This window comes from Mytilus californianus, unplaced genomic scaffold (genome assembly GCF_021869535.1).
Source record: "Mytilus californianus isolate M0D057914Y unplaced genomic scaffold, xbMytCali1.0.p SCAF_8, whole genome shotgun sequence".
NCBI classification, from domain to species: domain Eukaryota; kingdom Metazoa; phylum Mollusca; class Bivalvia; order Mytilida; family Mytilidae; genus Mytilus; species Mytilus californianus.
Genome location: NW_026262734.1, coordinates 95,518,958 through 95,542,100, shown reverse-complemented (window position 1 = coordinate 95,542,100; position 23,143 = coordinate 95,518,958). Strand labels below are relative to the sequence as shown.

General features: G+C 31.5%; 1 protein-coding gene and 1 long non-coding RNA gene across 2 annotated transcripts; one reads left to right on the top strand and one right to left on the bottom strand.

Annotated features, from left to right (window-relative positions):
* Positions 1-274: 274 nt before the first annotated feature.
* On the bottom strand, positions 275-11,911 carry LOC127712911 (uncharacterized). The gene is made up of 10 exons (XM_052219506.1): positions 11,832-11,911; positions 10,232-10,395; positions 9,433-9,526; positions 8,151-8,264; positions 7,274-7,351; positions 4,873-5,062; positions 4,319-4,469; positions 3,283-3,371; positions 2,435-2,547; positions 275-1,299 (listed from the first exon to the last, which is right to left on the bottom strand). Exons 1-10 carry the CDS (start codon positions 11,904-11,906, stop codon positions 1,000-1,002), a joined length of 1,368 nt encoding a protein of 455 aa, XP_052075466.1. The 5' UTR covers positions 11,907-11,911; the 3' UTR covers positions 275-999.
* A 5,168-nt stretch (positions 11,912-17,079) lies between these two features.
* Positions 17,080-23,143, top strand: LOC127713069 (uncharacterized). The gene is made up of 3 exons (XR_007987446.1): positions 17,080-17,176; positions 19,473-19,541; positions 22,829-23,143. It is a non-coding gene; the product is annotated as an uncharacterized LOC127713069 (long non-coding RNA).

Below are 23,143 nucleotides of genomic sequence, written 5' to 3'. Positions count from 1 at the left end.
ATACTGCTCAATTTGATCTTGTCTGCAAGTGAGTTTTTATTTAGAGTTGTGTAGGAGTTTAATTAAATTTCTATAAGTCATACTTAATTTAAAGTGCAGAGACGAAAATGGGATGGTCAGACAGTAAAGGGTAACTCTTAATGCCCCTATTGCCTATGTCTACAGGAAAAGGGGGGAAGGGCATAAAAATGATGAAAACAATAATTTGCTTAAAATTCTTGATGTACTAATTTAAAACCAGAAAATATTATTAAAAAAACAATTTAGTATCAGTTGGTTATAAACTGAAAAGATGAGTTTTTTTGGTATTATTTCAAATTCATATTATGAACACAATCATGTAGAATTGTTATAGATCTGTATTTGACATTAGAGTTTTTTGTTTGTTTGAAGAATGCATTTAAAAGTTATTTTGATGACCCCAAGTATATTCTATGGTAAATTTTCCTTTATTTTTGACTTATTTACAATTCCAGTAGTATGACTGACGGAAAAATATATTTGACTAAATTTTATTCACCTAAAGTATTGATGTTTTCAGAAAATTTATGGAAAAAGGTAGCCAATAATCCGGTTTTTCATTTATTAAGAATGGTGGTATTATTTTTTTCTAAATATAAAAGATATAACATTTTTCCTGTGATTTCTTTGTTTGGTATAATACTTAGTTGATTTTGGAATTATAATAGTGCTTTAAAGACTTGTTATATTTTATTAAAGACATACATTTCCAGAGGTGACTATTACCAGTAGTGTCTGTGACCTGAGCACTTGCCTAACCAAATACAAATTAGAATGTAAAATTAAAATGTAAAACATTTCCAGTAGTTTTTTCACTTACCAAATAAGTTTTGTAAAAATCGAATATTATTAATTGAGGATAACAATTCTTTTTCAATTGTGCTGATCTCTATTTCTTACCCCAGGTGCAAACTTGGACTGTTCCCTTTATTGTGTTTAACCTGAACATATAGCTTAACTATATAGTATGCCCTTAAATCAGGAATTAAATTGTTTATAATTAAAATGAATTTTAAATCTGTTAATAAGATAGACACCATGTTTATAATTATGACGAAATTGTCTAATAGATTGGTTTGTAACCATGGAACAGCATCCACCATTTCTACAATCATGAGATACAAACAAAGAGCCCTCAATGATATTGTAAGGCAAGCTTTTTCTTCTTGTGGTGAGTGTAAGGCTCTTGCAATGGAATAAGGGATCTTCCTGGTGAGGTATCATCAACAAAACAGTAACATCTGAACTGGTTTTGCAGTCAATTTTACCATAATTAATCTGAAAAAGAACATTTTAAAGATACTTTATCTTTCAAAAAAATAACAACTTTAAATTTGAATTGTTTGCATAATTTATGATATTTTGCATCTTTTACAACAATTGATTAAGGTAGGTGTAAAAACTTTAAATTTGGATCTTAAAATTTAAAACTTTTAGATTCCAACCAATAAAAATCCATAAAAAAAAATCATTTATAAGCATTTATTAATGTATCTCTACCCCTTGGTATCAGTTTATTGTTTTAATTCTAAAAATGAACAATGAACTTATCAAAAGGAAAAATTTTCATTATTGAGTGATTTATCTGGGGAAATACATAATAGGTGTGTAACATCTGATTTTTGTTTTTGTTTTAAATCACCCGGAGATGCACAGATTAGTTTTTAAACAGACATGTTTATGTAATAATTTTTGATATTAACTTAGTGTTTTCATCTTAAATTGAACATGTTCATATCTCTAATATGGCAATCATTAGCTTGGAACTATTGGACAATGAACAAGCTCCGGGGTTTAATGGTATTCATACTCATATTGTATTATTTCATACTGCACTCATTCTATTTGAGCAGTCAAAATGCGTTGACTGTATATTTCTTTGTCACATACCGTCACTGACCTGATATCACTTTTCCTCATAAATATTTACCTCTTCAACCTGTTCTTGTTTCCAATGTTACAATGATGCGTGGAACGACTCAAACTTAATTATTTCATATTTTGGAAAAACATATTTCATTTGTTAATAATATTTGTTTGAAATCTATAAATGATTTATGTATAGTTGATAATTTAGTCCATACTCAAACAAATTTGTTCACCATCGATTGAGGGTTTCAACAGGTAATGTACAGTTCACTGTGTTGCATATTTCTCCGCCTGATATGAGGCCTTTTAAAGGGCGATTTTTCACAATATTTGAATCAAATAAATAATATTAACACATTAAACAACAATTGAAAATGTTTTTTTCTAGATTGCAGAGCCTCGCATTTCCCTGTTTCTAAGCCTCATCCTTATATCGTTGAAATGTCAAGTCAATGCACTATTATTGTCTATCTATCATGATAAAAGCATGTGAGAAAATCACAGTGAACAAACTTGTCTGGAATAAAAAAAATGGCATACTTACATGGTCATCTAATTTAAAATAAACAATTTCTCCAATGTTTAATTTACTTCCATCCTTCCTTTTCATGTTTCTGATTTCGTCTCCTACATTTCTTTTCACTCCTATAATTTGTTCTAATAAAAATTGTAAAATGTCAATTTATTTAAGAAGACTATAATACATTTAAGTGATATCTGCTAAATTATTTAAGAATTCAGTTTTATTGTATAGAAAATGGTGTTAAGTGTTTCAAGAACAGCTGAACATATATTTCCTTTCATTCTTCCTTTTTAACTTATTTATTGACTCATTAAAATACTATACTTTGACTTCTAATGATTTGACTTTTAATTGTTTAACATTACAGGTGCCATTAGTTAAGGAGAATAGGCTTACAATTCTATAGCATCTGATTTCAACTCCCAGTTTCTTGTGGGAAGTCATAATGCCTAAAACTTTAGCTTTCAGTGTTTTGGTTTATAAATTTATCCTGCAATTAGGTGTCTTATCATACATTAACAGCCCAACAGATATCAACAGGGTGTTCTGTTGTGCAGTTTCAGAGGAGCTGCGATGACAAACTGTTGCAGTAGTATATTGAGGCAAATAAGTTCAAAGGGGCATTACTCCTAGAAAAAAAAATTGAATCAATTTCTTGTCAATATGCACACCTTCAAAGTATGTCTTTATTATCTACCAGTTTCATGAAATTCTGGTGTGTGGTTTAGAGGAGTTGCGATGACAAGAACAGGACTGATAGACTGACATAAGGACAGACAACGGGTCAAAAACATGATACCCTCTGCAACTTCATTCAAAGCTTGTAGCAACTTTAAAAAAAATTATTGTATCCAAAACTAAAATCCTACCATCTTCTTTCTGTGTCCTATTTCCCATTACAAAAGTTTGAATCCGTGGATGATTTATCTCTTCAATTGTCTGTTGTGCAGGTTGAACTCTGTAAAAAAATATATTACTTTTAGTTCCCCTGTATAAACTCGATCAATTCACTCACAAACAAATAAAAGTCTGAAGTTTGTGAGTGACTTGGTCCAGTTTCTACACCAATAAATTCCTTTAAAAGGTGTTTACTCCTTATTATAAGTTATATGGTTCGCTACTGACCCCTACCGATCCATAGAGGGTTAGTAAAATCCATAAGGGGTGAGGCCGGAGGCCGAATCACCTATGGATTTTATTCACCCTCTATGGTCCGTAGGGGGTCAATAGTTAACCGTATAACGAATTTATCGTTCGCTGGACTTTTTCTGCGGCATTTTACTGAAAAATAAACAATGAAACACAACAACAGTAATAGATGACGTCACCATAAACAGTAGATGTGACGTCATGAACCCCCTATGAAATTTACTAACCCCCTACGGATCCATAGGGGGTCACCACGTGACGGCTTTAAACCAATCAAAACGTGATAATTTACCCGCCGTGCGATAAAATTCTTTAGAATTGGAGATAAGGAATACATTTAACCATACTCATAACCCATATCACACGTAAATTCTATATTTGTGAAATTGAATAAGCCTAGCGCAAGAATATATATGTTGGTTAACTAAAATATATGTACTTCGTGAATCTGCTATCTGATAAAGAATAAACTACAAAAACTCTTATTATCATTCAAAAAAAATGTTTTGTGTTTATTTTTTTATTTAACGATTAACGCTAAGTGAAAATAGATTTTGTTAACCTCGGTCCAGATTGTGTTATCATTGCCACCATCTTGTTTACATTGGTTATGAAAAGAAGTTAGGTCAATGTCGTCTATCGAAAAAAAAAAACAACATTAAGAACAGCTACTCGAAGTTTTCTCGACTAATATCAATGTATTCCCAAATATGCAAATCATATAAGAATTATCACATGATAAATGCTGTCCTATACCTTTTCCCATTTGAAAACCATGTCCCACTGTCAATGATATGGCAAACTTCCTCAACATGAGCTAACTTCAAAGCTGTGTCTTTGTTGGCATTGTGGTGGTTTGTAATGCTCTGAAAATGTTTGACTATACCACACCAGCTTTCCCCTGTCTCTAAAATAAAAAAAATAATTATACAATTGTAGGTAAATTGAAAAATATGTCAAATTAATAAGTTGCATTATATAACATTCAGTTCTTAATTTTTACAATTCTGTGTGGTCTGAGTTGTCTTTTTGTCTCTTCATCTTATACATGTCTTTCAACAATTCCGGATATTTTTTTTTTACTTTTCTCAATTTTGAATTTTTTCAATTTGAAAATTGTTTTAACAATTACTTGACTACATGCTTTTATATGCTGGAATATCAATCCTGTTAAAATTCAACCAAATTGTAGTTTGTTTTAAAAAAAAATCAACTGATAAATTAGTACTAAAAAATCCAAACATCTTGAATAGCAAATTAACAAATAATCAACAGCTAGGTGTATAAAAATAACATTTATTAACTTTTACCAGTAGTATAACCTATAGGGACCCCATGAAGTCTGATTTGTTGCTCAGTATGGAGATTATGGTGTATTTTCTGTTTTTTCAATGTTTCTGGAAACTGCTTGTAAATGTTTTCATTAAATTGGTACTGCAGATCACCCAGCCTAGTGAGTTCCGATTCCAGCAATTTCATTTTGTTACTCAACTGAACAATCTGAAAATATAAATATAATAATAATTACTAATGAACCACAAACCCAGTGCTGACATGAATATTAATTATATGGTCATATGTATAAATTAATTGTATGAAAAAGTATGAATTATTTGAAATATGAAGTATTTTCTTATCCCAGGCATAGATTACCTTAGCCGTATTTGCCACAACTTTTAAGAATTTTGGGTCCTCAATGCTCTTCAGCTTTGTACTTGTTTGGCTTTTTACTTATTTTGGTCTGAGCATTACTGATGAGTCTAATTTGCTCTAAATGCTTTGGTTTCAGAGATATAAGCCAAAATCTATATTTTACCCCTATGTTCTATTTTTAGCCATGGCGACCATCTCGGTTGGTTGGCCGGGTCATCGGACACATTTTTTTAAATTAGATACCCCAAGGATGATTGTGGACAAGTTTGGTTCAATTTGGCCCAATAGTTTCCGAGGAAAAGACTTTTGTAAAAGTTAAGACAACGGACGACAGATGCCAAGTGATGAGAAGAAAGGTCACTTGGCCCATTGGGCCAGGTGAGATTAAAACACATTACTATAACACCAGAGACCATAATTCTGTAACTTTTAGAACCAGAACTAAATGCAAAACTTTAAATCAAACATAAAATCAGTATCTTTAAGCACGAAAAAAAAATTATGGAAAGCTCATACATAGGTTATTTAAATAATAATTTGTGTCACAGTAAGTACTCATTGAAATAGTAAATTATGTGTTAAGCAAACATCAAACTTTACTGTATACTGCATAACTAAACTATTGTTTAGCAACAAACACCAAGAGATGATATGCTAGTTTTCATATGTAATGTATACCTATAAGGGTTTACTTTTATAAATTATTACTTGGATGGAGAGTTAAATTATTGTCTCATTGGCACTCATACCACATCTTCCTATATCTATCTACAAAGAAAACTAGGCCAATAAGTGCCTAATTTTCTGGAAAGAAGTAAATAAACAATATAAGGTCAATGTCAGAAAAAATATAAACTTTTTTGTATGAGGCTGAGAAACTGGGGAAGGGTGCAACTTAAACTAATACAATGATAGCTTTTTAAATTGTAACACAAATGTCCAACTTATTTTCATCTCTTAATGAACTACTGATTGTGGAGAAAGTGTTCCATGATGAAATTGACATTGCACAAGGTCCAAGGACACAGTTATCGTCCTTTGGTTTTCGTTGTCTACAAATATAGTCCCTAGTGTGAACAGTGTATAACTTGCATTTTTTTTTGATACACTTTCCCAATTTATTTCTTGATATTTTATGCATGAAATATTAAGTAAGGGGATGAAATTACATGTTAATCAAAGAGCTGAAAGCTCTGAGGAAAAATGACGCCACTGTCTCTAATATTGTGATATTTTTTATGCAAGTCTTGATTTTCACATACCGTAATAAGTTTAACATTGCAACATGTCTCGTAAGTATATAATTGATATTTGTATATGTGTCTGTTTTTTTCAGTACAAATGAATAGGTCAAGACTACCTGAATGATCTACAATATCCAATGACTACTGGCTGTTCTTTTGTACTAATTAAGATTGGTCAAGTCTTTCTATCCTATTAGGTCCAAGGACACAGTTATCGTCCTTTGGTTTTCGTTGTCTACAAATATAGTCCCTAGTGTGAACAGTGTATAACTTGCTTTTTTTTTTGATACACTTTCCAAATTTATTTCTTGATATTTTATGCATGAAATATTAAGTAAGGGGATGAAATTACATGTTAAAAAAATTTAGGTGCTGAATCTTTATGGATAAGTAGTGATTTGATCCAGTTAAAAAAGGTCAAAAATTAGAATGTCTGAAGCTGTCAAACTGAATTTTAGCCCCCCTTAACACAGAATTGTCAATATTTTGAGTTAGAGCTGGTAGAAGTTCCTATAATTTTGATATTATTTGTATCAATAGTAGTACACTACACTGTAAAAATCTTTTTAAGATAGAGCAGGTGCGATTTTTTTAATTTGAATTTATTGTCTAAAAGAAATGCACTACGAAATAACTGTGTTCTCGGGCCACAAACTATAGCTGTGTTACTTTATTTAAGAAATAAACACAACTAGTTGCAGTATAAATGAGAATATTTTCCTAAGAATGCTTCCTTTTGCTTATGTAATATAAAACAATTTATCAAAATAGTTATGATACTTGTAAGATAGTTGAACCTGTTAGTTTTACCTACCTCAGACAATAGACACCAAAGTTTTACTATTTCTTTACTAAATCCTGCATGATGAACTGTAAAGGGTGCAAGTTGTACCTAGATTTAGAAATAAAAATGCTCTATGCTCTATATTAAATATACATTTATGCAGTATTTTTATTATTTCAAACAAATACTGCATATGGTAACACTATTTTACTTGTTGATCGATTAGTTAAAATAGTTACAGATTACAATATGTCTATATAGTTTAATCATTGGATTAAAAACAAAAGATATTTATAGATTATCGTTGATCATCTCAAGAGATTGATTTTCTTGCTTCAGCTGGACGGGGAAAGTAAGATAAGCAATTGAGTTGAGATGACCAATGATAATCTCTTTATCGCTATTTAGCCTATGAAGATGTTGTTAATTTCCTGGACAACAGCACATGTTCCCTTAATTTCTAGCGATAATTTTCATCACTCAACTCTATTTTCATATCACTGACGACTCCGCTGAGAAAGGAAATTATCAGTCAACAAGATCAAAGGAAAATTCGTAAAATAGCAATAACAGTATATATTCTGGAAAACTGGAAAAAGCAAGGGTATATCAGATGGTTTTTTTTAACCCTAATTGGAACCTCAACGTACATTAATTGTTACTATGATACAGTTCCAAATGTGTAAGATGTTATTTGCCATAGGTTTCATGGATAGATGCAAAGTGATGATTATGACAGTCACAATAGTTTACATGGTCTGTTTCTGGATTCAACTGCAATTTCCCATGCATTGCTAAGTAATAAGTAACACTCAATTGAAATCACCAATCCACAACTGATTCCAGATTTCTATATAAAACATATAATTCTTTAATGGATTCAGCAATTTAATGAGTTGGCACTTACAAATGACCTGAAGTCTTTCCCTTGGCTTGATTTGTGATATTTCACAAAGTTTTCTCCACATTTGTGATGAAAGCCCTTCCAGTCAGCTGCATTTAACGTTAGCTGTAAATTTTCCTGTAAGAAAGAACCAGAAGTATTAAAAGAACCAGAATTATCTTCAACTATCCTTAGCCAGCAACAAAATGGTTTTGATTATGCAATCTTTACCAAAAATGTTTTACCAAAGATTGATCTTAAAGTGTGCTGTGATACAAAACACTTCATAAATTTAAATACAATGTATAAACATTTCATAAAGATAAGCTGGCTTTTTATCAGCTGGAATTCACAACTGTATTCTACAATTTTCCAATAATAGAGACAATTACTCAGGATCCATTAAAAGTAAAGGGAATACATATTGTAAATTCGCCTAATCAGAATCTAAAGGACTATGGGTAATCTCATTGTTCGTACACCACCAAAATGAAAATAAAGTCACGTCATTGGTTGCATTTCTATTGTTTATCACGTTTTAAACCAATCACAACGTTTTGGTGTACGCTATTGTAAATATTACCCAGAATGCATTAGATTCTAAAACGGTATTGAACTTATTCTAACATTTGCATAGCTCAGTACAAAAGTCTCAATGGTTAAGTTCAAATATGTATTTCATATTTCATAATTTGTTTCTTTAATGGACAATAGTATATGTCAATTTGATTTCAATGTATGTTCAGTAAATAATAATTAATAAATATAAAAAAGAAGATGTGGTATGATTGCCAATGAGACAACTCTACGCAAGAGACCAAATGACACAAAAATAAACAACTATTAGGTCACTGTACGGCCTTCAATAATGAGTAAAGCCTATATATACACATTAACTTATGATCAATAATCATTAAAATTGAGTTAATTTTTACATTTATAATTTATAACTTGCTTTCATAAATGTAAGTTGCAGATGTGTCAGTATAATAACATGTTTTCCATATGAAAGAATTTAACAACATTATGTGCCATTATGTGTTTGACCCAATAGAAATAATAAACATTTGATGCTTCAAAAAATTGTGGTTATAATGCACCAATAGATACCATAGCTTGGTGTTGAGATTAGGATTAAGAATTTGAATCACACTAATTAATTTTACTTAGAACATAGACCTGTGAAAAAAAAATTATATTGTAGGCATCCAAAAGAAATAAATCAGCTAGACTATTACATAAATAAATTTTATAGTATTTAAAAGAATGATTAGCATTAAAACAAAAGATATCAAGTCACAATTACCTTCTGCTGGTCAGTACAGTTGCCTAGCATACATTTTAATAGGATTGCAACTTCTCCTAAGTATATGCAATGAAGCATATCTGGAGGAATGTCCCTGAAATTATAATTAAAAAGAAAACAATAATTAAACAGTGCAGCTGGTTGTTTAGCTTTAGTAAAACTGTGGATTTCTTGATATCATATGTGATACCTATTGTAAGAATATTTTTATTGCAGTTTTATTATAAATTATTGATTAAATCAATAATGAATCTTGATTTAGGTGTAACAAATTTACAGAATACAAATATATATGGTTCTTAAATTAACTACCCTGCACCTGTACCTTATGATTTATTGTAAACATTACCGTAATCCACAACTTCTGTCTCAGAAAGTTAGACATAGGGATAGTGATCCAGCGGCGGCAATGCCAACTAACTTTTTAAAAGCTTTATGATCTAAGAAGTTGGAAGACATGCATGTTTCATACTTTGTTTATGCCTCATGTTCATAAGCTTTTGCCTGTCATACGTCCATTGTCCTTAACCTCACTTTCATGGTTCAGTGATTATTTGAAAAAAAAAGTTCAGATTTTTTGTAATGTAAACAATTGGCAGAGCTCAGCATTCTCAACATTCCTGTGTATGTGTGGGCCTCACAATATATATGAAGTGTGCATGTCCAAAGCTAAGTTTCAATTTTCAGTGCATGTAATTGTTTTTGCTTCTTGTATATATAACTATAAAATGATTATATATTGTAATTCTAATAATGCTTTCACACCATATATAATAATATATAATAAAGTCATGCATACCTGTGTGGATCCCAATGAGCAGCTTTGTTCATTTCTTCAGCCAATATTTTCTTTTTTATCCCAGTCATTGTTGATGTTTCTGTACTATTTTCAATCTCTTTTAGAATTTCCTCAGTTTTATTTTTTGTTCTTAATTCTCCAATAAGTAAGTGGTTATTTCGATACTGACAAAAAAAGGAACAAGATAAAATATATATGATTAATTTTTAGTCATTGGGTTTTTGTAAAAAAAAAATGTGATCCAATTCAAGACCATAAAATATAGGACCTGAATAAATTAGCAGACTGGGAACATTGATGGCTCATAAAGTTTAATGCAGACAATTCTAATGCAATTTTTATGTAACAATTTTTTTCATTGGCTAAAAGTTACCATCAAATCCACAGTTGACCAGGCGTAACTAAGGAGGGACCCGCCATTTTGAATTGATTGAATCAATAAATGTTCAATTACTAATATCATCGAAAATAAAACAACACCTACCTCGAATTCACCGTTTTAATGTAATTTTATCCGAATTTGAATCGCAGAGGTAACGTAATAACGTCCAGTTTGTAAGTTTTCATTTGTATGACGTCACGTTTAGCCATGACGTCTTCGAGCCAAAATCATTCACTAAGTTTCGCAGAATTTATTTTGTATGTCAAATTTATACATTTTTTCAAGCTTTATCGTATTATTTCTTTTTGTAATGTATTAGAATCTGAATAACAGTACTGTAGTTAAAGAGTTGCCACCGTTAATTTTGATTTGAAGGCCGCAAATCTCCGTTTTACTGTCTCCGCTAAGCGTCACCAGTAAAACTACATTTGCGACCGTCAAATGGACAATTGACGGTGGCAACTTTTCAACTACAGTACTTTTATTCCTTAAATGCAATGTCATTTCTATCAGCAAGAAATGATAATGATCAAATTCAAGGGGAGATAATAAATATTTAAACAGGTTGTTAATGCAAATCAGTCAGTTTCAGTGCTATTTTGTGAAATATCAAGAAAAGTTTTGACGTATATTTACAATTGGTAGAGCTAAACATTCTGAACATTTTTGCCCCTTTCAGATTTTAAATATTTATAACAGCTTCAAAATAATAAACAAAACTTGCTTTTTACCCTTATGTTCTATTTTCAGCCATGTAGGACATGTTGGTTGGCAGGTGGGGGTCATCAGACACATATCTTAAAACAAGACACCCTAATAATGATTATTGCCAAGATAAGTTCAATTTGGCTAAATAGTTTCATAGAAGAATTTTGTGAAAGTTTAAGAACGATGGCAGAAATTACCAAGTGATGGCCATGAGAGCTAAAAGAGGATTTTAGTTTTTGGACAAGTAACCCAAAAGAGCTTTAAGCAGTGTTCATGAACTTTTGGGAACTGTTTATAGCTATTGACATGAATTTCATATTGTATAAGTCATAGATTTAAAACTGTGTCCTGTAGACCTAGCTTATTTCAACAGAAGAAAAAAAGAAAACAATTTATCATATGTCAATAAACCTTTATAATATTACACAGCAATGGAAAAAAGGAAACCTGAGACTATTGTTGACTCAGATACTATTTATCAGTGATAATATTTATCATTAATTGTCTTACCCTGCAAAATCTACAGTTTTCTTTAGCTGCAGCACCCATGTGGTGACAAAATTCTGAGGCCATACTGTTGTCCATTAACCCAACTGCTATTTGCTTGAAGAAAAAACAGCATTTAATGATGTTCAATTGCTGTCCTCAACTTTTATAATGTACACAAAATGAATGTATACCAGTTCATTATTTTATTTCTCTTTACATTTGTAGTGTTTATACCAACCTTTCACACTTTACAGATGCATATACTTGATGTGTATTTTCAAATTCCTAAAAAACATAATAATAAGTGTCAATGACAATATAGGATGTAGTTGCCATGTCTAAACAGATGACTGAATCTGAGCTAAAGAAGTCATATACAGTTATAAAAATATTAGATACATGTGTGAACAAAGGTTTTCTTACATAATGTGTTTAAATTTAAAATGTGTTACTTGTTTAAGGCAAGATCCACAACTTTCGTTCATATATATTCAGAATTGTTACACTTAACATGCAATGATAACATTTTAATTCAATTATACAACGTACAACATGTCAGAGTAGCTGTACTTTATTGACTTAAAATAACCTTATTCCTGTGTCATTTGGTCTCTCAGAAGTGGAAATAACATTTCTTCATTAAATCTACATTATTACCTGGGAATAAAACTGAACAACAGTTCCACACTCTCCATTTGTGCCATTCTGAACGTTGTCACCAATATATATTCTTTCTGAAGATGAATTTTTTGCCATCAAAGACTTTATTTCAGTCTTCCACTTGCTTCCACTACTTTGACCTTCAAAAAAGTTGCTTTGTCTGGGAAATCTATTTTTGAAAGAAAAAAAATGTTATTATAAAGGGGCCATCATCAGAGGAGGAATGGAAGATTAATGTTTGCACCCTTTTAATAAAGATACAGTAACTGTGATAACCGGTGGTTCAGAGTTAACCTGAGCTGTTCAGTAAACAGGCTGTTCCGTTAATTGGCGGTACAGTTATCAGGTAGATCAGATATATATCAGGTTGATAAATATGAATCTTGTTGATATCTAAACAGGTTCAATTATCCTGTCAGTGAAAAATCCCGATGGGATGTTCAATTGTTACACATGTTACAGTACCTAATCTTTATTAAGCTAATGTACATGTTACAGTTAACATTTTGACATGTTACGGTAAACATTTTGACATGATACGGTAAACTTTTTGACATGATACGGTAAACATGTGACCTGATGATATAACCCAAATTTGGGCTTCAGCATTGGGTATAGGATGTTTTAATTATTGATGAAGTACATGGTAGTCACTAAGTCTTGATCTTTGGCTTATGATCAGGGGTCGAATTTAAGCTTTTATGTATACTGGCCAGCCGGACCAGTGGACTGAATAATCTACTGGTCCGGGTGCAAATCTACTGGTCCTGCAAAAATGACATTAATTTGACAAACACTAATATAAATGATAGATATTTACTTTTATTTTCATGCTTTCTTTTACATATGTTAGACAAGAAAAAGAGAGAATCTCCATCCTGATTTTGATAATGGCTTTGATAATCTCAATGATTTTCTTTATCAAAATCAGTATCAAGAACAGAAAAAATGTCAACATTGTCTTCCATATCATCACAATCCTCACGACGACCATAGGGCGCCTGACTGGGTTGTCTGGAGCGCTGCCCAGAAATGCCACATTTGAATAGCTGGGACAAATTTTTCACTTGTTATTTAATTCACTACATTGCGATCGACTATATAATTTAACAATTCACGATCTTTTTCCAAGGATTTTTTATATTAACCTTTCCTTTTGTCAATTTCTTAAACTTTATTCCAATCTTCCTCTTGAAAGACACTTTTTTATTTTTTTTGTCGAGATGTCCTTCCAAAAATTTCCACATTTTGTGTTGTTGTGAAGGACGCTCACGATATTAATTAACTTGATCAATTGTAATACTTAGTACCGCCAGTACAGTGTAATTGATTTTGCAGGTAAAATTGTTTGCAAACAAACCGATTTTGGGATGCAATCGGAGTTTTATCGACAAATGTCTACTGGTCCGCCGGACCACCAGCTGACAAAATCTACTGGTCCAACGCAAATTCTACTGGTCTCGGTCCACCAGACCAGCGCCAATTTTGACCCCTGCTTATGATACATCTAAATATCAAGACTTGAAATAGTATATTACATGGTAGTTTACCAGTATTTCATTTCAAGCTTTGCCCAACTAAATCTTGATAAATGTAAAGAAAATCTGTACATATTTCAATATTTTTAAAATTCTTAACTTTCTTTTCTATAAATAAATAAAAAATTTCAAAGAACCATTAAATTGTTTGTGACTGTTGAGTATTTTTCTATTATAGCCATTATCTTTGACTCATGAGTTTGAATGTCCCTTTGGTATCTTTCACCTCTCTTTTAGACTTAAGATAACACTTAAATAACTTAAAGCTGATGAAACAATTAAGTGGTAGGCTGGTATAAAGAATAATAGAAAAATAACATTATGAACTACCTTTGTAACTGTATTGCTGTGTTTTTCTTTGAAAGCTGCATTTCAATTATACTAGATGGCTTTATGTAAAAGATGTCTTTGTCGGTATCTTTATTAGAAGACTGAAAGAAAAACATTAAAGTTTGTCTTTAATCAATATAAATTGCCTCTCCTGGTCCCTATATTAATTTCCAAACCCTTATTAGAAGACTGAAAGAAATAACATTAAAGTTTGTCTTTAAACAATATACAATTATGGCCCGTTGAAAAGGTGAATATCCAAAATTGTCAACACAAGAAGGTTATTTCAATGAGGGCGCAGCCCAAAGTGAAATAACTTTTAAGGGTTGACAATTTTGGATATTCATGGATTCTAAGGGCCACAATTGTTTTATGATATACCGAACTAACAGTGGAAGGGCATTTAGAACACTTACTATCTTCTTTACATAACAAACACAAGCTGAGGTTTGAAAATACATTTGTGTTCTGGAATTTCTCGAATGTACAACAAAGGTAGAATCTTTTTGTAAAATATTGATGGCCCTGAAAAGGACCGTTTATAAGAGATATCATTGGCTGCTGGCACTCTATTCATGTCCAAAGCCTTATTTCCTCGTCTCTCGATAGGCTGTCAGTGTAACGTGAACGATGCCATTTTGTTTATTTACGTCTGTGACGTCATTTTCATGGGAGATAACTCAAGTGCAAATCTAGACACTCAAAAGGTTATTCGCCGGTGAATGATAGGGTCATTCATTGCTGGTGTAAATTTTAAGGGTTATTCGTCCCCCCTTGCAATTAAATGAAAATTAACTGAATTATTCCATGTCACGTGATAAGGTGTTACCCAATAGAATTGTTTGTAATATATGTAAGGTATAATAATATAAATTGCCTCTCCTGGTCCCTATATTAATTTCCAAACCCTATCATTTTATAATCTATCCATTATTATAATTCAAACAAGGAAACTAACTGCACAATTCATGCACAAAGCAATAAACCAAAAAAAATGACAAATATGGCATAATTATATTTATCTTACAGCTTTGTAAGATATTGAAAAGTTCTCTGAAATTCTTAGTATCATAATTTTCTGGTTTTTTGTTGAAAATTTTGCATGGTCATATTAGCAATTTGTGATTGTGCTATGGAATTTTCTCTTTCTGACTTTTCGATGTTCATCTAAAATTTGTAGTGGTAAAATCATGGCAATTTTTTTTTAAATAAGTAATACATTGTACATTATAACATACATACATTTGTAGGGAAAATTTCATTACTATCCATTTTCAATTAAAAGTATTCTAAAAATAGCAAATTTGTCAAAACAGCTAGATTACATGTATCTTACCACTGATGGTTTAAGTTCTAATCCTTCAATGTCAAGATTCCATATCTTATGGAATGGAGGAATACTCTTTATATTGTCTTCAACTCCTACTCTGATTATGTGTAAAATAAACTTAAAAAGTTCTTGATCCTAAAAATAGAAAGTTTTGCAATGTACACCATTGTTCCAGGTTTGGCGAAGGGTTTGGTTAACCAGCAACTTCATGTATGTGGAAGTCTGCATGCATGTAGTTCACAATTTTAGTGGTCATCTTTTTTGGCTGTTAAATTATACATCATATTTGTTTTTCATTTTTAATATTTTGTACAGTATAAATTAAATCAGGCCATTAATTTTCTTTTTTCTATTGTTTATTATTTGTCATTTCTGGGCCTTCTATCATGATATAGCTTACTTTGATGCATTAGTTTTACTCATAGTTGAAGGTTGTGCTTAGACAAGTAGTTGTTGTCATTTAATTATCACTATCAGGATGAGTTCATAGTCTCATTGGCAATCATACCACATCTTCTTAAAGTCATATGAAACGAATTACTGGTGAAAAATAATATTTATCCAATTCTTGAAATGCATTTATATATCATAAAGAAACTTCAGTGCAAGATTTTTTCATATTTTTATGCATCCATATAAAGTGTATTTTTGGAAATTGATACCCCGGGGGGGGGTTAAATCCTATATTTTTAGTGGTACGAGTGTGCCGCAAAACAGGGTCGCTTTTTAATGCCCTGCTGGTTAGAACAGGGTTTCTTTTCATGTCCTGCTGGTTAGAACAGAGTCATTTTCTTGGGCGTGTCTAGAACAGGGTATGTTTTTCAATATATCTGTTTAGAACAGGGTATATTTTTCAATGTTTTCTAGTTAGAACAGGCGGAGACTACTATAACACAGTGTGTTATAGTAGTCTCAGGAACAGGGTATGATTTGGCAAGTGCTGTCGGCACAGTTATAGCCGAAAGGATAGTCAGTAACCCCCCCGGGATTGATACTAATTTGCTTGACCGGAAACCATGATTGCAAGATTGAAGATTGCAATATATATGATTATAAAAGCGCTTACTATACAGTGATATTTTGATCCACGTAACACGTAGAGCAGTAGCTCTAGCCTGTTGGCGAAAGGGAAGTAGTCGTCTGTAAAAATCTCTGAGTCATCGAGTTCCTGTTTAGTTGCACTGTCACTGTCAATGTTGAAGTTCTCTTGCCACACATCATTTGTCTCTGTACTTTGTTCTTCTTCACAAAACTGCAATAAACCTATTACATCTTTATGCTTTTTTGTTTCTAGATGTTTGCAGTAATAGGAATCATTCACGACTTTTCACGCGTGGCGGCGCTGCGGTTCCATAAGTGGTTACTTGAACGCTTCAATCACGTAAAACGCTTGCATCTGTATTTACAACGTAAACAATGGCATCTGATGATTACAATACCTGGTCTGTTCCAGAACTAACGTTACGTGGAGATGACACAAGAGACAGAAATATAGATCTTATAGAAAGGTAAACGATGTTCTTAAAAAATATTGAGATTTCTTCTATTATAAGCGGAAACGCCGCTACAGTACATTGCCAAAAAGCTTTCGTCACCTACATTTTTGGGCTATATATTTCATATAAAAAGACGTTTATTGGAGGCATTTATGGTTGTATTTTTACAAATAATGTGTTGAAAAACGCTGAATTGTATATAAAGAGTATTTGTTTGTTTTGTCATAGCTTTGTCATCTGTCAATGTCTGTTGTTTTTATTTTCTCCTGATGTGAACACATATACTATTTTTTTACAATTTAATTTGGTTGAAATATAAATATATGACATATATAGCAAGATTGTTTATAATAGACAATAATATTTATGTTTATCTCAGAAGAAAATGAAAATAAACAAATAATTATTCTGCTGTTGGTACCAAGTTGCATAAAATCAAATCAGAAATGTCCCCTAAATAATCTTTTGAAATGCAATTTTATATGAAATATTTAGTGAGAAATACCAAGTGACAAAATTATTAATACATGTACCCCAAGTTAGAAAAAAGCAAAATAAAAACCCCACTGGACATATCAATAGTCATGAATATATAGTTAAACTTTCTAGGATACATTTAAATGATTTTGTATAATAATAATTAAAAATAGGGGTTCTATACAGATATTATCTGTTGGCCATGAAATGTGGTACAGACCATGCAGACTGGGCAAGGGAAAATTAAATTTAACTTGTTATATACTGGGACTATTATACTAATAGTCTATGAGGCCCAGTTATATATAAACAATTTATTACTTTTGAAAATGGGACAATTACACAAGGAAAGTATTAAATCCTCCCAATACCACTTTTAAACAAGACATGATTCTACATTTTTAAGCTTTAAATCTTTTAATATGTCTCAGCTTCATCAACTTAAAAAAAAAGACACTGTAAAAAAAATATAAAGGCCCTTCTCTGCAAACTTTTTATATATAACATGATGGGGCCATTTTTGGAAATTTTAAAAGATATGTACATCTATAATGAAGTTTTATTTGCAATTCATGTTCAAACAAGGAATTATTTATATATGGAATAATTTCAAATTCTGCAAAATTGATTAGAACATAATTATGAAAACTAACCCAACTAAATATTTTTTAAACTTAGAAATGTGGTCCCTATACATGTATTCTACGTCCTTTTTGAATCCTATCTGTTCTTGGCAGATAATCTTATAAGATTCTAAATAGTTTTCTAAACTATTATACTCTAGAAAAAAATGTTCCTAAACTAGTAAAAAGGGTTATACCTCTGTTGTTTGAAGGGCTATTAAAACATCTTCCTTTGAATATGGGTTAAATAAATTTTCTCTCCAATAAGAACTTCTTGCTAGAGAGAAAATTTTATTAATTTTTAAGAAAAAAGTAATGTTTTATAATTTTATATACATATCATGCCCAACATTCAGCATACAAGAATTTTTCAAAATTTCATTAGTTATACCATTAAATCCACATGATATCTTGTTTTTCAAATATTTCATGGCAAGCAGAATTTAATCTATGTAATAGTACTTTAATAAAAAATCTTTACCTACATGTTTTAAAAAAATTCAAACCATTCCTTAGCTTGTTTAATTAAACTTTGGCTGGAACATGCATTAAATATTTGTCACTGGACATTAAGATTCCAACAATCAATCAATATATTTGAACTTGAATCATTGATTTCTTTCCTTTTTGTCTTGCCTTGACAGAGTCCAAAAGCAAGACATAGCATATATTAGGTATGCTGTTTTCAGCGTCATCAACAATGTATTAGTTAGTAAAGTAATATAAAATAGTGAAATATTGCAGACATTTTCTACTGGTAGGTATTTGTAACCATGAAAGACAATATATTCATTATATAGTTTTCATGATTAATCGCACAGGCACTTGTCTCAAAAAACAACTTCCTATATACCTTAATATAACACGTGTTATAGGAAAAAATTTTCTGAGACAAGTGCCTGTGATTAATCGCTAGCCCTTCAAGGCCAGGCCAGATATATTTTTTGTAGGATAGATAATTGTTAATGTGTCAATCCTAGTCAGGAGCCTTTAATTTATTAGTTATAGTTGGTTAATTTCTGATATATATACATATATATTTGTTTTTTTATTGTCTTATTTTATAATTTAAAATCAAGCCATTAGTTTTCTTGTTTGAATTTTCTTTCATTTTTGAATGTTGTGACCTTTGTGGCTGACTAGTACTATGTGATTTTTTCTTGACTGTATTTTATTTAATATTTTGACTTTTTTTTTATCTTTTGTAGAATCAATTAGAAGAGCCAAAATTTATAAGCTTAGATTCAAAACATTCTGGAGGAGCAGATTGTGTGAAGGTATTTATCCTTTTATAGCCTCAATCTATATCACAATAAAATGCTTCGCTGGGCGCAGCTTGATACGACCGCAGAGGTCGAACCCTGAACAGTTGGGGCAAGTATGGACACAACATTCAAGCTTGATACAGCTCTGAATTTGGATTGTGATTAAATATTTGACTCAGCATAGATTTCTGACACAGAAAGAATGTGGTCTAAGAACTTGAATTTTTTTAATTTACCTATTATGGTCCAATGTCCAAAATCAAAATACATGGTTAGATTCAGCATATCAAAGAACCCCATATATTCAATTTTTGTTGAAATCAAACAAAGTTTAATTTTGGACCCCAACTTGGACAAACTTGAAAACTGGGCCCATAATCAAAAATCTAAACACATGTTTAGATTCAGCATATCAAAGAACCCCAAGAATTCAATTTTTGTTAAAATCAAACTAAGTTTAATTTTGGACCCTTTGGACCTTAATGTAGACCAATTTAAAAAACGGGACCCAAAATTAAAAATCTAAATACAGGGTTAGATTTGGAATATCAAAGAACCCCAATAATTCAATTGCCCCCAAGGGTGACTGGGGAATAGAAGTATGGTCACCATTAGTCTTCCTCCGACCGGCAGTAAAACCCTTGCTAAAGTGGGGCGTCCGTTTGGCTGTGCGGGATGTACAAATTTGCAGCCACTTCCGGTCAGAATGGGGACGTTAAATCCGATGCCTCGTGTAAAGAGAGTGCCACGCTCTTCGCACGTTAAGAACCCTTGCAACAACTCTTTGAGGGGTCCGTAGGTGACCTGTTGCAAGGCTAAATTTCTGTCCCTATCCAATATACCCTCATTTCCCGTGGCAGTCTAAATTTCTCCGACCTCAATCCCTTAATCTATTACAGAACCTACCTATTGTATTTATTGTGAACTTGTTCTCGTCCTGAATATGCATGAAATATTTGCCACTGGACGTTAAGCAACCAACAATCAATCAATCAATCAATAATTCAATTTTTGATGAAATCAAACAAAGTTTAATTTTGGACCCTTTTGACCTCAATATGAACCAATTTGATAGCGGGGCCCACAAATAAAAAATCTAAATACATGGTTAGATTCGGCATATCAAAGAACCCCATATATTCAATTTTTGTTGAAATAATAAAAAGTTTAATTTTGGACCCCAATTTGGACCAACTTGAAAACTGGGCCAAAAATTTAAAATCTAAATACATGTTTAGATTCAGCATATCAAAGAACCCCATATATTCAATTTTTGTTGAAATCAAACAAAGTTTAATTTTGGACCCCAACTTGGACCAACTTGAAAACTGGGCCCATAATTAAAAATCTAAACACATGTTTAGATTTAGCATATCAAAGAACCCCAAGAATTCAATTTTTGTTAAAATCAAACTAAGTTTAATTTTGGACCCTTTGGACCTTAATGTAGACCAATTTAAAAAACAGGACCCAAAATTAAAAATCTAAATACATGGTTAGATTTGGCATATCAAAGAACCCCAAATAATTCAATTTTTGATGAAATCAAACGAAGTTTAATTTTGGACCCTTTTGACCTCATGAACCAATTTGATAGCGGGGTCCACAATTAAAAAATCTAAATACATGGTTAGATTCAGCATATCAAAGAACCCCATATATTTAATTTTTGTTGAAATCAAACAAAGTTTAATTTTGGACCCCAATTTGGACCAACTTGAAAACTGGGCCAAAAATCAAAAATCTAAATACATGTTTAGATTCGGCATATCAAAGAACCCCATATATTTAATTTTTGTTAAAATCAAACAAAGTTTAATTTTGGACCCTTTTGACCTTAATGTAGACCAATTTGAAAACTGGACCCAAAATTCAAAATCTAAATACACGGTTAGATTCGGCATAACAAATAAATAAATGTGGTCAAAGATTTTACAAATCTAATGCGCCATACTGTGCAATTAAAGATTACTTCTTGAAATTTTTCAATATTTGAAATTTGAAAAAAAAATAATATTTGAAGAATAATTCTTTTTAATTTCTGAAATCTGAAATGAGAAAAAATTGACCCCCCACAATTTCTTTTTACCCCCCCCCCCCCCTTTTTCCCCCAAAAAATTCTTTCCCTCAAGATATGGTCATAATCTCAATTCAAATTTCCAATGGAGTTTGCAACCATAACTACCCATTTAAATTTACCATAGTGCTAACTAAATCTATTTTATAATAGAATTTAAAATATAGTGCCAAATCTTTCATATGGATTTTTTTTGTAAAAAAAAAAGATGCAACATTTGCAGATATTTTTACTGGTCTTCCTTTATAAATATGCATTTCTTTAAACATAATTTAAAAGCAGTGTAAGGGAAGTAACCAAAACGTTGTATTTGGATTACCTCCCTTACACTGTTTTAAATTACATGTATCTTAATTGTTCATTAACCATTACTTTATACATAATTTAAAAGCAGTGTAAGGGAGATAATTTCAATAATGTATTTGATTTATCTCCCTTACACTGCTTTAAATTATGTTTTGTACTAAAGTATTTGTCCATTAACCAGGACAACCTTGTTTTTCCCCATTTTTTGCCCCTAATTCCTAAACGGTTTGAGCCATAACCCCCCAAAGCAAATTCTTACCATCCCTTTGTGGTATGGAAACTTGTAGTATAATTTCAGAGAGATCCATACACCGTTCCACAGTTATTGTCTGAAAACTAGAAAATGCTTATTTTTGGCCCCTTTTTGGCCCCTAATTCCTTAACTGTTGGTACCATAACCCCCAAAATCAATCCCCACCTTCCTTTTGTGGTATTGAACCTTATGGTAAAATTCACTTTAACTAAAGTTAGAGTGCGAAAACCAATGTGTCTTCGGACGACGACGACGCCAACGTCATACCAATATACGACCACAAAAATTTTTTGCGGTCGTATAAAAATGTATGTGTGTTAAAATATACAATTACCATTAAGGAGTTGATTTTTTGTAAGACCAAGTAAAGGTTACAGGTCCTAATCTCAGTTGGGAAAATGGTACTGTACAGTTTTATTTTAGTACTGGTGAACTCTACCGTTACAGACTCGTATGATAATAATACACCTGAAACTCCACAGATGTACGTGTATACCTTCCGAATCCAGCCACACTGATTAGATATCGCTTTTCAATATAAATTTTTATGAAACCAGACTGGATTAAAATAAAATTTTCTTGTGTAATTTGATGAAATTTAAATTATCTCCACTAGTTTACTCACTAAACAACAGGACTAATCTGTTAACATTTTCTTTACAGAAGCCAGCAGAAGTCAAGAGAAATAAAAAGAATGGAACAAAAGAAAAATTGAAAAAGAACAGTGAAATGACAAAATTAAATAAAAATTTTGCATTTCTTATTGTTGTTATCTTGTGTATTGTTGACCAAGACAGCAAAGAAAACCATCGAAAAGCTGTTCAGACAGAAAATGACAGATGCTACACATGATCAAACAAAAGATAAAAAAACACTTCTAAGAAAAAATTTGTTCAATGCTGGACCAAATGAAATGCATGAGGATATTTATAATCTGAAATAAAATACTTTGCTGAGTGCAGCCTGATACGACCGCAT